Consider the following 17,578-nt stretch of genomic DNA (forward strand, 5'->3'; position numbering starts at 1 on the left):
AAAATGAATTGAATAATTTTGCTTTCTCTTTTCCTTTTTTTACCAGGGTACCCTGATTATTTTTTAGTGGGACAATATTTTCCTTCCTTAACCATTTCCCTTTTATGTACTGTAACTGTAGAATGTTTTGGGATTAGATTTGCTAAACATGGATTTCAACCATTTGTATTGATTTACTGTATTAATCCCATAGAAAAAAGTTGTTTTTTTTTTTTTTGTTTCATATATTGCTACCTAAAACATGATTGATTTGGCTATATATGAATTGAAAGTTGTTGTGAAACTAGTCCATGTGTTATCAAGTGTTATCAACTGTGGATAAGAGATTTCCAATTCACAATGAAGTATACATCTATGTCATTATTGATAGTATTTTTATTTTCAATAGAAATAAAAGTTAAAGTTCCATAACTTTTTATTCTTCATTAATAGATTATCCTCTGCACCAGAACATTGGGTAAAAGCCAAAGAATTATCTAATCGTAGTCTTCTCTAAAAATATATTTAATTACACAAGAGATCTCCAATGAGATCTTCAGAGATGAAAAAGTTTTGTTAAGAATCCTCTGACAATGTTAAGACGATGTTCCAGCAATGGTATATAAACTGAGCTTCATATGGATGTATCTTTATTCTCATACTGCTTTGCATGAGATGAAAGGTGAGAACTGTGATTTTAGCATTTCTCCAGGTGAGTGACGTAATCCTGAATTAGTGGGCAACTAGTAATTTCAATGTCACATTATTTTCTACTTTTTAATTTGGTTAAATAGGAAATATTGTTTTGCTTTAAAATAATTTCAGTGTGGTTTTCATGTTTTTTATAGTAATTTTTCAGCTAAACATTTGTCATACACAAGATTCAATTACAAGCAAATTTAATTAAGCTTTTAAACGTGAAAAAGTGGGGAGTTGCCTATAGCAACCAATCAGAGGCTCTCTTTCATTGTCAAGGTGTAAAAGAGAAATATGAGCTAGAATTTGATTGGTTACTATTGGCAATGTACCTACTTATCACTTTTAGAAACTTTAGTAAATTTACTCCTAATTATGTTAACCAAAATTGTGGAAGATGTTCCAAATATTGGCATGGAAAATTACACAGTCCGTGAATTCAAGTTCATTTTGTGATTTATAGTAATATTGTGTTAAATGATTTATATCATTTCATTTTAAAATTGATTGATGGGTGTAATTCCTTTTACATAAATTTCTTTCAGTTATTATATGTCTTTTAGAAAGACCTTTTACAATTTACAAATAATTACAATTAGAAATCCAATGTCCAAATTGCTTTTGATTTTTTAATTAGAAAAAAAAAATTCTAATCTACTTTTTTTTTAAATAAATTGTATGTGGAGAGATCATATTTAATTATAGTAAAAAAAGCCAGAACATTTTAACTGGATAAAGTAATATAAAATGGAGGTGACCTTAATTTTGTAAAAAATGTTTTTAATAAAGGAAAAATATTTCTAAAGTATATGTGTGTAATTATTTTACTTTAATATATTTGCGTAAATACATTTCCATAATAGTAATTAAAAGTCAATAGGTCAACACCATATGGTCAACAACTATTTGGCAGACTTTGTCAACAGGTTGACAAGAACAATAGGTCAACTTGGCCCCGGCTGCCATATAAAAAAGTCAGCATGAGTTTTTCATGATTTTGAAACATTTTTTAAACTTTTTCACCATCAACCTGAACTATGACTGGGAATGGTAAAGCGTACCGAGGTCAGCGGTAGTGGAGTGAAGCACCTGACCTGAAGCATGGTGAGTGAAGCGATCCATGAGAGGAGATGTGGTACACTTTATAGGGGTTCCATGTGTTTAATCATCTACACAAAAAATTCTGAGAAACTCATGGCTCTTCATATTTTTATCTTTCTTTATTAACATTTTGCTAGTGACAACCTTTTTGCTTTGAGCTACTGTAAACCAAAACACAATGTTTCATCTTTCATCTTAATCCACCATTGCAAAACATTAACTATCAGAATATAGATTTTAATTACAAAAGCTGCACATGAATATGATTTTTTTTAATATGGTAGGGCAACAAGGCATAGCATTTTGAATTGAACACAATTTATTACATCGTAGAAGAAGACAATAATTGATTAAAAAATGTTGCATTGTCATAATAGATCAATACAATGCTTTTTATCTTCAGAATTTATACTATTTTTGTAGGAAGTGTGCTATATTCTGGTGATTACTAAACAGTAACAAAACAATATGTAGATTTTTAAAGAAGTGAGGACATCCATTTTCCAAATGACGGTGGCATTAAAGGTGTTGCCTGTTCAGAGCATAGCTTCTCTATCCTGAGGAAAACAGGAGACGACACTTCTCGGTTTTTATTGGTGTGAGAAAATTAGACAAGGAAATACAGTATCAACAACTCATACAGTGCAGAAATTGCTGTATATCCCTACCTTTTTTTAACCTTTTTTTTAACCTTTTTTTCAATTCATACACACTTATTCATGACAAAACACTTTCTCCATACTTTGCAGAAATGTCTTCAATTCTATTGGCACTCAACAAACCCACAAAATAAACCAGAACATCACAATCTTTCATTCAAATAACAAGTGGGGCGGCCATTTTTCTTGCTCTGCAGTAACTAATGAACTTCACAGCAGTTACTGGAGAAACAACAAAGTACAGAAAGTATTGACAAGATAACGGATTATTCCATTTTTTAGAATATTTTTATATTTCAATGATGTATCTTGACGTATCTTGCATTTGAAATACACACAAATATATTTTATTTCTGATCAAAACATGAAACAAAGTTTGTGTACAATCTCAAGTACTTAATTTGAATGGAAATCAATCATTTTCTAGCACATATATAGTGCCAATTTCCTATCATGTCCCCATTAGTGCTGTTGCAGATGTCCCCAATAGTGCTTTTAGAAAGGGAAAAAAAATCTTCACTTTTTGGAATGTATGGTGTTTGGAATAATTTTGATAAGGGATATTTGGATAATGGATACTCAACCTGTATATAATATAGTTAATAGTTATGAGATCAGGGTGCACTCCCCTGGGATTGATGGGCACTTCCATATGGGTTGGGATCATTTGGTCTATTGCATTATGGTAGAAAGTCATTAGGTCGAATCCATTAGGTCGACATGCTAAAAGGTCGACATGATTCTAGGTCGACATGGGAAAGGTCGACATGATTCTAGGTCGAAAGGTCATTAGTTCGACAGGTCATTAGTTCGACAAGGTCATTAGTTCGACATTGTCTATGTCGACATTCACAAGGTCGACATGGGGTTTTTCACTGTTTTTTTACCTGAATGTCAACACAGTCGACATGGACACAGTTTAAAGTGCACTGCATCCCCTCGCATTGCTCGCTGCGCTCGCTATGAGTCGGGCACGGTGCCTCGCTACGCTCGGCACACTATTTTATTCTCCCACCACGCCCTAGTGGATGGTAGGGCATGAAATACCGGCTGTCGGCACATGTTGGCTCAAAAAACAGTGAAAAACTCCATGTCGACCTTGTGAATGTCGACATAGACAATGTCGAACTAATGACCTTGTCGAACTAATGACCTGTCGAACTAATGACCCGTCGAACTAGAATCATGTCGACCTTTTCCCATGTCGACCTAGAGTCATGTCGACCTTTTAGCATGTCGACCTAATGGATTCGACCTAATGACTTTCTACCATAATGCAGTAGACCAAATGACCGCATCCCTTCCATATACAGAGAAGCCAAGAAAACAGCACACCAGTCCAGAATTTTCATACAATCTAGCTGTGGCTAGTTTTATTGTGCAGTATAAAAACAATATATGTAAAAGTAAATCCTAGCCGCCTGAGCACTAACTAAACATGACAGATTCCCTCTTTAACAGCGGTAGGACCTACAGTAATACTCCTACCACAAATACATACTACAGTACTTACAGTCAATTAAAAAGTGCCTATTTACAGGCCTGCTGCCTTTCCCCCCAGCTAATGAGACCCTGAGCCAAGTCTTGACAAAGGGGCTTATTCTAGTTCACTCGCAAAGGCACAATCACTCTCTCTTATGGACAAAACCATGTGCACTGCAGGTGGGGCAGATGTAACATGTGCAGGGAGAGTTAGATTTGGGGGGGGGGGTTCCTTCAAACTGATAACTATATTGCAGTGTAAAAATAAAGCAGCCAGTATTTACCCTGCACAGAAACAATAACACAACCAAATGTAACTCTCTCTGCACATGTTACATCAGCCCCATCTGCATTGCATATGTTTTTTTTTCCATTAGAGAGTGATTGTGCCTTTGTGAGTGAACTAGAATAACCCCCAAAATATATATCAGCCTCTTACAGGTTCATGCACTAATTAGCCTATTCTCAAGCAGAAGTCATTACAAACCCAAAACTGTCTTCATGGATGGAATCCTTCCTTCTCTCTCACATCCATACCCCAGGACCCATATCCAGCTTTTACTCAAAGCCTACACACTACCATTTCCTGGGGATTTAAATCATATCGATACAAAAACCTGTATCTATCTATCTATCTATCTATCTATCTATCTATCTATCTATCTATCTATCTATCTATTAACATAAATATATGGTACAGGTTGAGTATCCCTTATGCAAAATGCTCGGGACCAGCAGAATTTTGGATAACAGATTATTCTGTATTTCGGAATATTTTAATATTTCAATGATGTATTTTGAAGTATCTTGCATTTATGCTGTATAGACACATCAGACACATGAAATACACACAAATATTTTATTTGTTCAAAAAACAAGGTTTCAAAACATAAAACAAATTTTGTGTACTATCTCAGATATTGGATTTGAATGCCAAGCAATCATTTTCTTGGACATATAAAATGCCAGTTACATATCATGACCTCAGTAGTGCCAGTTACATATCATGTCCTCAGTAGTGCCAGTAACATATCATGTCCTCAGTAGTGCCAGTTATATATCATCAGGGGCGGGCTGGGCCGGGGGGCAGAGTGCCATATGCCCCCCGGGCCGCTTACCCACCCACTGGCTGCGGGCCGTGCTGCGGCTGGATCAGCTTCTCCAGCCCTCCTGCACTGGCCGCGGCTTCCAGAACACGGCCGCGGCTACAGGAAAATGGCCGCCGGCCCCCTGCACTGAGGACATGTTCTCAGTGCAGGAGGCCGGCGGCCATTTTCCTGTAGCCGCGGCCGTGTTCTGGAAGCCGCGGCCAGCGCAGGAGGGCTGGAGAACCTGATCCAGCCGCAGCACGGCCCGCAGCTAGCGAGTGGGTAAGCGCTCTCCCCCCCCCCCCTCCCTCACCCCAGCATATGTGTTTCTGTCACTGTGGGGGCATATCTGGCACTGTGTGGGGGCATATCTGGCACTGTGTGGGGGCATATCTGGCACTGTGTGGGGGCATATGTGTATCTGGCACTGTGGGGGGCATATCTGGCACTGTGGGGGCATATATGTATTTGGCACTGTGGGGGCATATGTGTATCTGGCACAGTGGGGCATATGTGTATTTGGCACTGTGGGGGCATATGTGTATCTGGCACTGTGGGGGCATATGTGTATTTGGCACTGTGGGGGCATATGTGTATCTGGCACTGTGGGGCATATGTGTGTTTGGCACTGTGGGGGCATATCTGGCACTGTGGGGGCATATGTGTATCTGGCACTGTGGGGGCATATGTGTATCTGGCACTGTGGGGACATATGTGTATCTGGCACTGTGGGGGCATATGTGTCTGGCACTGTGGGGGCATATGTGTATTTGGCACTGTGGGGGCATATGTGTCTCTGGCACTGTGGGGGCATATGTGTCTCTGGCACTGTGGGGGCATATCTGGCACTGTGGGGGCATATGTGTCTTTGGCACTGTGGGGGAATATGTGTCTCTGGCACTGAGGGGGCATATGTGTCTCTGGCACTGTGGGGGCATATGTGTCTCTGGCACTGTGGGGGCATATCTGGCACTGTGGGGGCATATGTGTCTTTGGCACTGTGGGGGAATATGTGTCTCTGGCACTGTGGGGGCATATGTGTCTCTGGCACTGTGGGGGCATATGTGTCTCTGGCACTCTGGGGGCATATCTGGCACTGTGGAGGAATATGCGTATTTGGCACTGTGGCAGAATATCTGGCACTGTGGCGGCATTTGTGTCTGGCACTGTGGGGGCATATGTGTATTTGGTACTGTGGCGGAATATCTTGCACTGTGGGGGCATATCTGGCACTGTGGACATCACATTGTGCGGTGTAATGGGCATCATGGTATGGGGCGTAATGGACATTACGGTGTGGGGAGCATTGGGTAATTGCCATCACAGTATGGGGTGTAATGGGCATCAAGGTGTGCAGCATAATGTGTAATTAGCATCACAGTGTGCGGTGTATTGAGTAATTAGCATCGCAGTGTTGGGCGTAATGTGTAACTGACATCATGGTGTTCAGCATAATGTGTAATTGGCATTACGGCATGTGGCTTTATGTGTAATGGGTATTACAAGGTTCGCTAAAATGTGCAATCTGCAGGTACACAATACAATCATGGTACAGGCAACGCCCCTTATGATAGGCCACGCCCCTAATTTTTCGGCGCGCCTGCGGCGCGCAAAAGCATTCCTTCCGACGGTGACTTGGCTGATTATGGGCCAGTGCTCTGGACTTGCCCCCTAGGCTAAAAGTTGCCAGCCAGCCCCTTTATATCATGTCCTCAGTAGTGCCAGTTACATATCATGTCCTCAGTAGTGCTGTTACATATCATGTCCTCAGTAGTGCCAGTTACATATCATGTCCTCAGTAGTGCCAGTTACATATCATGTCCTCAGTAGTGCCAGTTACATATCATGTCCTCAATAGTGCCAGTTACATATCATGTCCTCAGTAGTGCCAGTTACATATCATGTCCTCAGTAGTGCCAGTTACATATCATGTCCTCAGTAGTGCCAGTTACATATCATGTCCTCAGTAGTGCTGTTACATATCATGTCCTCAGTAGTGCCAGTTACATATCATGTCGTCAGTAGTGCCAGTTACATATCATGTCCTCAGTAGTGCCAGTTACATATCATGTCCTCAGTAGTGCCAGTTACATATCATGTCCTCAGTAGTGCTGTTACATATCATGTCCTCAGTAGTGCTTTTACATATCATGTCCTCAGTAGTGCTGTTACATATCATGTCCTCAGTAGTGCTGTTATATATCATGTCCTCAGTAGTGCCAGTTACATATCATGTCCTCAGTAGTGCCAGTTACATATCATGTCCTCAGTAGTGCCAGTTACATATCATGTCCTCAGTAGTGCTGTTACATATCATGTCCTCAGTAGTGCTGTTACATATCATGTCCTCAGTAGTGCTGTTACATATCATGTCCTCAGTAGTGCCAGTTACATATCATGTCCTCAGTAGTGCCAGTTACATATCATGTCCTCAGTAGTGCCAGTTACATATCATGTCCTCAGTAGTGCCAGTTAGATATCATGTCCTCAGTAGTGCCAGTTACATATCATGTCCTCAGTAGTGCCAGTTACATATCATGTCCTCAGTAGCGCCAGTTACATATCATGTCCTCAGTAGCGCCAGTTACATCTCATGTCCTCAGTAGCGCCTGTTACATATCATGTCCTCAGTAGCGCCAGTTACATATCATGTCCTCAGTAGTGCCAGTTACATATCATGTCCTCAGTAGTGCCAGTTACATATCATGTCCTCAGTAGTGCTGTTACATATCATGTCCTCAGTAGTGCTGTTACATATCATGTCCTCAGTAGTGCTGTTACATATCATGTCATCAGTAGTGCTGTTACATATCATGTCCTCAGTAGTGCCAGTTACATATCATGTCCTCAGTAGTGCCAGTTACATATCATGTCCTCAGTAGTGCCAGTTACATATCATGTCCTCAGTAGTGCCAGTTACATATCATGTCCTCAGTAGTGCCAGTTACATATCATGTCCTCAGTAGTGCCAGTTACATATCATGTCCTCAGTAGTTCCAGTTACATATCATGTCCTCAGTAGTGCCAGTTACATATCATGTCCTCAGTAGCGCCAGTTACATATCATGTCCTCAGTAGTGCCAGTTACATATCATGTCCTCAGTAGTGCCAGTTACATATCATGTCCTCAGTAGTGCCAGTTACATATCATGTCCTCAGTAGTGCTGTTACATATCATGTCCTCAGTAGTGCCAGTTACATATCATGTCCTCAGTAGTGCCAGTTACATATCATGTCCTCAGTAGTGCTGTTACATATCATGTCCTCAGTAGTGCTGTTACATATCATGTCCTCACTACTGCTGTTACATATAATGTCCTCAGTAGTGCTGTTACATATCATGTCCTCAGTAGTGCCAGTTACATATCATGTCCTCAGTAGTGCCAGTTACATATCATGTCCTCAGTAGTGCCAGTTACATATCATACAAAACCAATTGAATATACACTTCAGCGCTGTCCCATAACCATCAAGCAAGATCTACTTGCTAGTAAAACATTTGAGGTTGATTGTTGTCCTCTTTAATCTTTAAGACTAAAATCGGGTCTCCTACTGACCTCCGTGGGGGTCCCTATATGCACATAAAGGTATCTTTATGTGAGTACAGAGATAGTCTCCCTTCCACTTCTTCTGTGATTTCTTGCCTTTTCCACACTCAGCATGAATATTACTGACCTGATAAGAAGGCCCTATTTGCACATAAAGGTATCTTTGGGGCAGGATTCTATTCTTCCAATATCTCTCCCGACACTTTGTATCCAATCACCAAACACCACATCAAACGTCTGATGAACAGACAATCACCTCAATATGAGGCCCTATGTACACGTAGCGATTTCTTTGTTTTTTCTCCAGGTAAGGATAGTCTCCACAACCCGCATACTCCGTATAAAAATATTTATTCCATGGGTATATACATAAAACAGACTATAAAAGTTGTATTAAAAAGCAATGTCACACTCCAAATGTGTGAGACCAAAAACTCTCTCTTCCTGCATCCGGAACAGGTTAAGAAAACTTCTGCCAGATGAAATACAGCAATAGGTCTCACCATTAAGTGTGTCTCCTTCCTCTCACCAACGCGTTTCGGGCTATGGCTTCAGCCCTTTTTCAAGGTGTGAGGTGTATATGATCTGGGGTGGTTTTTATACCTGTCCCCCAGATCACCTTAAAAACATATTCATAAAACCTGGGCCGGAGTGGAAAAGTAACCAGCTCCCTTAAACCCACCTAAATACCTAACTAATACAGCATCGTAACCTGGCTACACTGCTAATATAAAATACACATATATACGTATAAAATAATAACAGAAATCGCGGATGCGGTGTAGATCATTTATACTCCTTTCCTGGAGTTATGTCCATATTTTTGTTTCCTCCGTCACACACCTGTAACAGTTATCCACACAACGCAACGTCACTTCCGGTACATCGGACGTGGTTTCCGGTCTCTGGAACGGAACACACACGTCCTGTAGTGTGGTTCCCGTCTGGGTAGCTGGTGTCCGCTTCCTACTTCCTGTGATGCGGACCTCCAACTTCCTCTGTGTGAGACGCATATACTTGCTATTCACTCTATGGGGAATCGCGGTCGCCATCTTGGGTGATATATTCCCATAGGGATAGATGTTATTGCAGTGTGTCCGTCCTTTGTGCCTCCATATTGTGGCAATGAACATAAACGGCTCCATTGATGTTATATCAGGGACAAACACACATAGAAGAAAAATATTAGTATGGTTTACATCACAAGAAACATTTCACTTCAAATGCTACATTAAGCCCATTTGGCTCTATTGTTTTATGTGAGTAAATTTTCTTCATTTCAGTACATGCCAGACGTTTTTCCCTATCGTTGATCCTCCAGTTCTCTTTGATAACAGTTATTCCACAAAATGACAGTAAATGCTTAGTGTCACTATTATGCGTATTTTTAAAATGCATAGAAACATTATGAGTCTCCGTGCCTTTTTTTATGTTTCTCACATGTTCAGCCATGCGAGTTTTAAGCATTCTTATGGTCTTCCCAATGTACTGCTTATGGCACGAACACTCTATAATGTATACACAAAATTTAGTGCTGCAAGTAATAAAATCTTCGATGGTGTGCCACTCATTAGTTTGTACCGATTTATATTGATTTATTACTCTGCTATCACTTTTGCATGTTCTGCACATTGAACAAGTGTATTAATGGCACTAGTGACTATAAGGTTCTTTAAGTTATTTGCTCTCCTATAGATGAACTGGGGGTTCTCATTGATAAATGGTTCCAAAATGGGATCACTCCTTAGGAGGCCCCAGTGCTTTCTGATGATTTTTTCAATCTGTTTTGATTGGCTGGTGAATTGGGTGATAAAATTTACACCTCTCTTGTTGTTCTTTTCCCTAAGTTGAGGGGAATCAGATGTCAGACCAACCACACTTTTCACTGATTTACGGCCTCTTTCCCTTGCCCTTGTGATATCTCTTTCATGGTACCCTTTATTGATAAATTGCTTCTCCATTTTATCTGCATGAACTTCATATGTTGCTAGTTCTGTGCAGTTCCTACCTATTCTTTGGAACTGACCATTAGGTATACTCCGCAACCAATTCGCGTGATAATTGCTGCTGTAATTGATAAAGGAGTTGCAATCTGTGCTTTTCTCATAATTCCGGGTTTTCACAACACCTCCCTCCACATAAATGTAGAGGTCCAGAAAATTGACATTGGTTTTACTTTTATCAAAGGTCAATTTTATGTTGATATCATTACAATTAAGGCTATCACAAAAATTGTTTAAAGAAACGTCATCACCATTCCAAAAAAACAAAATATCATCAATGTACCGCTTCCAGGACACTAGGCTGGCGCCAAGCTGCAAGTTGTTAAAAATGCACTCCTCCTCCCACTTGGCCATAAATAGATTGGCATAGCTTGGCTCCAGCCTAGTGCCCATCGCGGTACCTGTGAGTTGCAAATAAAAATCCCCATTGAACCAAAAATAATTATTGTTCAAGATCAAAGAAATGCCCTCCAAAATAAAGTTCTTTTCCTCTACTGGGGTACCTTCCTTGTCCAGAAAATGTTCGACAGCTCTTAGGCCCACCGTATGGTCGATTATAGTGTACAATGAGGTCACATCTGACGTCACTAAAGTGTATCCTGCTTCCCACTGTACACTACTTAACACATCCAAGGTGGCCGGGGTGTCTTTCAGATAGGAGGCATTTTTCTGGACTAAGGGTTGCAACAATGTGTCCAAATAATGAGACAGATTTGAAAGCACTGAATTAGTTCCGGCTACAATAGGTCGTCCGGGGGGATCCACCATACTCTTATGTATTTTAGGCAGAATATACACCACAGGAATAGAGGGTGTCTCGATAATGATGTACTCTTTAGTTTTCTCCTCGAGAACTCCTTTTAGTGTATATAAATTTAAAAAGACCTCCAATTTTTTAGCAATTGTTCCTGTTGGATTACCCCTCAGCTTTTTATAGGTTTTATTATCCAACAGCTGCCTATATATTTCTTTATTATAATCTTCTGTGTTTAGAATAACAATACTGCCCCCTTTGTCAGCCGGCTTCACTATTATGTTGTCATTATCCTTGAGGGTTTTAATGGCGTTCCTTTCTCCTTTTGTTAGGTTTAAATTTTTTGGAGGTTTGATCTGCATTTTGTCAAGGTCGTCTCTAACTAATTTTTCAAAAGTCTCCACAAGACACCCCTTCTTGTGGGTCGGGTAAAAAGTGGACTTTTTCCTAAAGATGGAAACCGTTTCAGTGGGGATTTCCTCACTGATGTTGACAGTCTCTCCTCCTAATTTCTTTTCATCAAAGAAACGTTTGAGCGATAATTTCCTCACGAATTTTTGGAGGTCAACATATACTTCAAACTTGTCAATCTTATTAGATGGGGCGAACTTTAAGCCTTTTTCAAGCAGAGAACTCTCGTCTTTTGTAAGTTGATAGCTACTTAGATTTACAATTTTAGTTTTATGGTCCTCGGTTGGGATGGGGTTAATTTCCGTACTGTCACATGTCTCATCTACAATAGTTACAGTGGGACTTTTCTTTTTACGTTTTATCCTGTTTGACCCCTTACCTCTTTTTCCCCTCTTTCGATTTAATTTAGGGCCACCTATCTGTAACTGGGAGTGGTGGGTCTCCGATCTAAAAAATGATGGTCATTAGTTCTATTTTCCTCAGGATGATTGGAGGATTCCCAAGATGGTTTATTTTCCCTCCAATTCTGATTTTGGCTGTAATTTTTTCTCCTCCATCTTTTTTTCTTTGGGTCTTTATACACTAAAAGGAGTTCTCGAGGAGAAAACTAAAGAGTACATCATTATCGAGACACCCTCTATTCCTGTGGTGTATATTCTGCCTAAAATACATAAGAGTATGGTGGATCCCCCCGGACGACCTATTGTAGCCGGAACTAATTCAGTGCTTTCAAATCTGTCTCATTATTTGGACACATTGTTGCAACCCTTAGTCCAGAAAAATGCCTCCTATCTGAAAGACACCCCGGCCACCTTGGATGTGTTAAGTAGTGTACAGTGGGAAGCAGGATACACTTTAGTGACGTCAGATGTGACCTCATTGTACACTATAATCGACCATACGGTGGGCCTAAGAGCTGTCGAACATTTTCTGGACAAGGAAGGTACCCCAGTAGAGGAAAAGAACTTTATTTTGGAGGGCATTTCTTTGATCTTGAACAATAATTATTTTTGGTTCAATGGTGATTTTTATTTGCAACTCACAGGTACCGCGATGGGCACTAGGCTGGCGCCAAGCTATGCCAATCTATTTATGGCCAAGTGGGAGGAGGAGTGCATTTTTAACAACTTGCAGCTTGGCGCCAGCCTAGTGTCCTGGAAGCGGTACATTGATGATATTTTGTTTTTTTGGAATGGTGATGACGTTTCTTTAAACAATTTTTGTGATAGCCTTAATTGTAATGATATCAACATAAAATTGACCTTTGATAAAAGTAAAACCAATGTCAATTTTCTGGACCTCTACATTTATGTGGAGGGAGGTGTTGTGAAAACCCGGAATTATGAGAAAAGCACAGATTGCAACTCCTTTATCAATTACAGCAGCAACCATCACGCGAATTGGTTGCGGAGTATACCTAATGGTCAGTTCCAAAGAATAGGTAGGAACTGCACAGAACTAGCAACATATGAAGTTCATGCAGATAAAATGGAGAAGCAATTTATCAATAAAGGGTACCATGAAAGAGATATCACAAGGGCAAGGGAAAGAGGCCGTAAATCAGTGAAAAGTGTGGTTGGTCTGACATCTGATTCCCCTCAACTTAGGGAAAAGAACAACAAGAGAGGTGTAAATTTTATCACCCAATTCACCAGCCAATCAAAACAGATTGAAAAAATCATCAGAAAGCACTGGGGCCTCCTAAGGAGTGATCCCATTTTGGAACCATTTATCAATGAGAACCCCCAGTTCATCTATAGGAGAGCAAATAACTTAAAGAACCTTATAGTCACTAGTGCAATTAATACACCATCTCCCCCCAACCCAATAAAATCAAAAGGGTTTTACCGGTGTGGCACTTGTTCAATGTGCAGAACATGCAAAAGTGATAGCAGAGTAATAAATCAATATAAATCGGTACAAACTAATGAGTGGCACACCATCGAAGATTTTATTACTTGCAGCACTAAATTTTGTGTATACATTATAGAGTGTTCGTGCCATAAGCAGTACATTGGGAAGACCATAAGAATGCTTAAAACTCGCATGGCTGAACATGTGAGAAACATAAAAAAAGGCACGGAGACTCATAATGTTTCTATGCATTTTAAAAATACGCATAATAGTGACACTAAGCATTTACTGTCATTTTGTGGAATAACTGTTATCAAAGAGAACTGGAGGATCAACGATAGGGAAAAACGTCTGGCATGTACTGAAATGAAGAAAATTTACTCACATAAAACAATAGAGCCAAATGGGCTTAATGTAGCATTTGAAGGGAAATGTTTCTTGTGATGTAAACCATACTAATATTTTTCTTCTATGTGTGTTTGTCCCTGATATAACATCAATGGAGCCGTTTATGTTCATTGCCACAATATGGAGGCACAAAGGACGGACACACTGCAATAACATCTATCCCTATGGGAATATATCACCCAAGATGGCGACCGCGATTCCCCATAGAGTGAATAGCAAGTATATGCGTCTCACACAGAGGAAGTTGGAGGTCCGCATCACAGGAAGTAGGAAGCGGACACCAGCTACCCAGACGGGAATCACACTACAGGACGTGTGTGTTCCGTTCCAGAGACCGGAAACCACGTCCGATGTACCGGAAGTGACGTTGCGTAGTGTGGATAACTGTTACAGGTGTGTGACGGAGGAAACAAAAATATGGACATAACTCCAGGAAAGGAGTATAAATGATCTACACCGCATCCGCGATTTCTGTTATTATTTTATACGTATATATGTGTATTTTATATTAGCAGTGTAGCCAGGTTACGATGCTGTATTAGTTAGGTATTTAGGTGGGTTTAAGGCAGCTGGTTACTTTTCCACTCCGGCCCAGGTTTTATGAATATGTTTTTAAGGTGATCTGGGGGACAGGTATAAAAACCACCCCAGATCATATACACCTCACACCTTGAAAAAGGGCTGAAGCCATAGCCCGAAACGCGTTGGTGAGAGGAAGGAGACACACTTAATGGTGAGACCTATTGCTGTATTTCATCTGGCAGAAATTTTCTTAACCTGTTCCGGATGCAGGAAGAGAGAGTTTTTGGTCTCACACCTTTGGAGTGTGACATTGCTTTTTAATACAACTTTTATCGTCTGTTTTATGTATATACCCATGGAATAAATATTTTTATACGGAGTATGCGGGTTGTGGAGACTATCCTTACCTGGAGAAAAAACAAAGAAATCGCTACGTGTACATAGGGCCTCATATTGAGGTGAGTGTCTGTTCATCAGACGTTTGATGTGGTGTTTGGTGATTGGATACAAAGTGTCGGGAGAGATATTGGAAGAATAGAATCCTGCCCCAAAGATACCTTTATGTGCAAATAGGGCCTTCTTATCAGGTCAGTAATATTCATGCTGAGTGTGGAAAAGGCAAGAAATCACAGAAGAAGTGGAAGGGAGACTATCTCTGTACTCACATAAAGATACCTTTATGTGCATATAGGGACCCCCACGGAGGTCAGTAGGAGACCCGATTTTAGTCTTAAAGATTAAAGAAGACAACAATCAACCTCAAATGTTTTACTAGCAAGTAGATCTTGCTTGATGGTTATGGGACAGCGCTGAAGTGTATATTCAATTGGTTTTGTGTTGTATCTTGTTGGTGGGAGATTAGTGACCCACAGAATCTACACATAGCGGCAGTCCCGGGCGCAATCATTCACCTGTCGAAACTCTGTTTTGCTGCAGTTACATATAATGTCCTCAGTAGTGCCAGTTACATATCATGTCCTCAGTAGTGCCAGTTACATATCATGTCCTCAGTAGTGCCAGTTACATATCATGTCCTCAGTAGTGCTGTTACAAATGTCGCCAGTAAGTTTTTAGCACATTTTTTTTTCACTTTCTGGAATGTATGGTTTTCTGAATAATTCGGCTAACGGATATTCAGATACGGGATACTCAACCTGTATGATGATTTACTAAAAAAAAAAAATTGTTATTTATATACAAATTGTGGTAATAGAGATATATGAATTAATATAACATTTAAACAAACTGAATTTTAAACAGGTAAAGATGTCCACAACTAGACATTGGTAATAAAAGATCCTGTTATTGATCGAAGTGAGGCAGGAAAGGCTGAGATTGAAAGAAGAAGCCATATCGATATCAAACAGAGGTACAGGTTAAGTACCCCTTTTCCAAATATCCCTTATACAAAATATCCCTTATCTATAGTTTCCAGAATGCAATTTTTTATTTTTGCTAAAAACCTACTGGTGAACATGCTTGCTTGGTATTCATATTCAATGCCTGAGATAGTCTACAAACTTTTTTTCATGTTTTGAAACCTTGTTTCATGTTTTGAAACCTTGTTTCATGCACAAACTAAATATATTTGTGTGTAATTCATGTGTTTGATGTGTATATACAACATAAATGGAAGATGCCTCATTGAAATATAAAAATATTCTGAAATACAGAATAATCCATGGTATGAATTGATGAATTACTGCTAGGTATGATGATGTATGCTTGACTTTCAGATCTGTTTTTATAATGCGCTCGCAAAATATCTCTTATGTCATTCTCCTGGGGTTTCCAAATCTTCACAACTTGAATAATCTTCTGTTTATATTTCTTCTCATCATTTACTGGGTTACTATATTTGGTAATGTCACAGTAATTACGTTAGTTTCAGTGAGCAATAACCTTCACTCTCCAATGTATTTGTTCATCACACAAGTGTCTTTCCTAGACATTCTTATGGCCACGGACATCCTCCCTTACTTACTTTATATTGTCCTACATGATGGTGGCATCATGTCTCTGGCTGCTTGTTTATCACAGATTTATGTGTTTGGTAACACAGAGGGTACGGAGTGTTTCATCTTCATGGTGATGTCTTACGACCGATATGTGGCCATCTGTAACCCACTGCGTTATACCGCTATCATTAACAAAGCGTTTTGTGTGACTTCTGTCATTGTGTCATGGTTTTTGAGTTTCCTCTTTTCTTTGATTGCTGTTATCACTCTACAAAACTCAGACTTTTGTGGACCAAATGTAATGGACCATTTCTTCTGTGATTTTTTTCCTGTTGTAGATCTTTCTTGTTCGGATACTTCACTTCAACAACTCCAAGGAAGTTTATTGGGTGTTATTATTGTCATCTTTCCATTCATAATGATCATTGTTTCTTATGTGTATATCATCACCACTATCCTGAAGATCCAGTCCCTCAGTGGGAGACAGAAAGCCTTCTCCACCTGCAGCTCCCACCTGACTGTTGTATGTCTATTTTATGGGAGTCTCTTTTCTGTGTACATGGTTGCAACCAAAGGACAATTATTAGCTACCAGCAAGGTATTATCACTGCTTTACACTGTAGGGACACCATTGCTTAATCCATTCGTATACAGCATAAGGAATAAAGACTTTAAGGAGGCTTTAAAAAAAATTAAAACATAATTTAAGTTTGTTTGAATTTATAGCTCCACCCCTGTCATACCGCTCATCCCTAATCTACTTTCCTGATTAGTGTCTTGCATTTAGTTTACTCAGATTAATGACACCCATTGATGGTTTTATATCATGCTTTCCTGATATTAATGTACTCTTAAGTTCTGATAGCATAATTAAGTTAGACTGTCATTGGTGAACCATCTAATGGCCATCCATAATAATACACATCTGCACCAACACTAGTCCCCTACTGATTGTTTTGGTTGAGCACCCACATTCCAGCCTGTTAATTATCTGTGCAGAACATTGTCTAACAGAGCATTAGTTCAACTTGGCTCTAGAAGTTGGGAATTATATAGAAGAGTTGTTTTGCTTGTGAAAGTCACAATTGCAGTATGGAACATCAAGCTGTATGGCT

The 17,578-nt window shown here is 39.7% G+C and overlaps 1 protein-coding gene across 1 annotated transcript; it reads left to right on the forward strand.

The window, feature by feature from the left end:
- The first annotated feature begins 16,254 nt into the window (after positions 1–16,254).
- LOC146073445 (olfactory receptor 11L1-like) lies at positions 16,255–17,166 on the forward strand. The gene has a single exon (XM_083180623.1). The coding sequence runs from the start codon at positions 16,255–16,257 to the stop codon at positions 17,164–17,166; it is 912 nt and encodes a 303-aa protein (XP_083036749.1).
- Positions 17,167–17,578: the final 412 nt, after the last annotated feature.

This window comes from Crinia signifera, chromosome 4 (assembly GCF_055691185.1).
Source record: "Crinia signifera chromosome 4, ASM5569118v1, whole genome shotgun sequence".
NCBI lineage: Eukaryota > Metazoa > Chordata > Amphibia > Anura > Myobatrachidae > Crinia > Crinia signifera.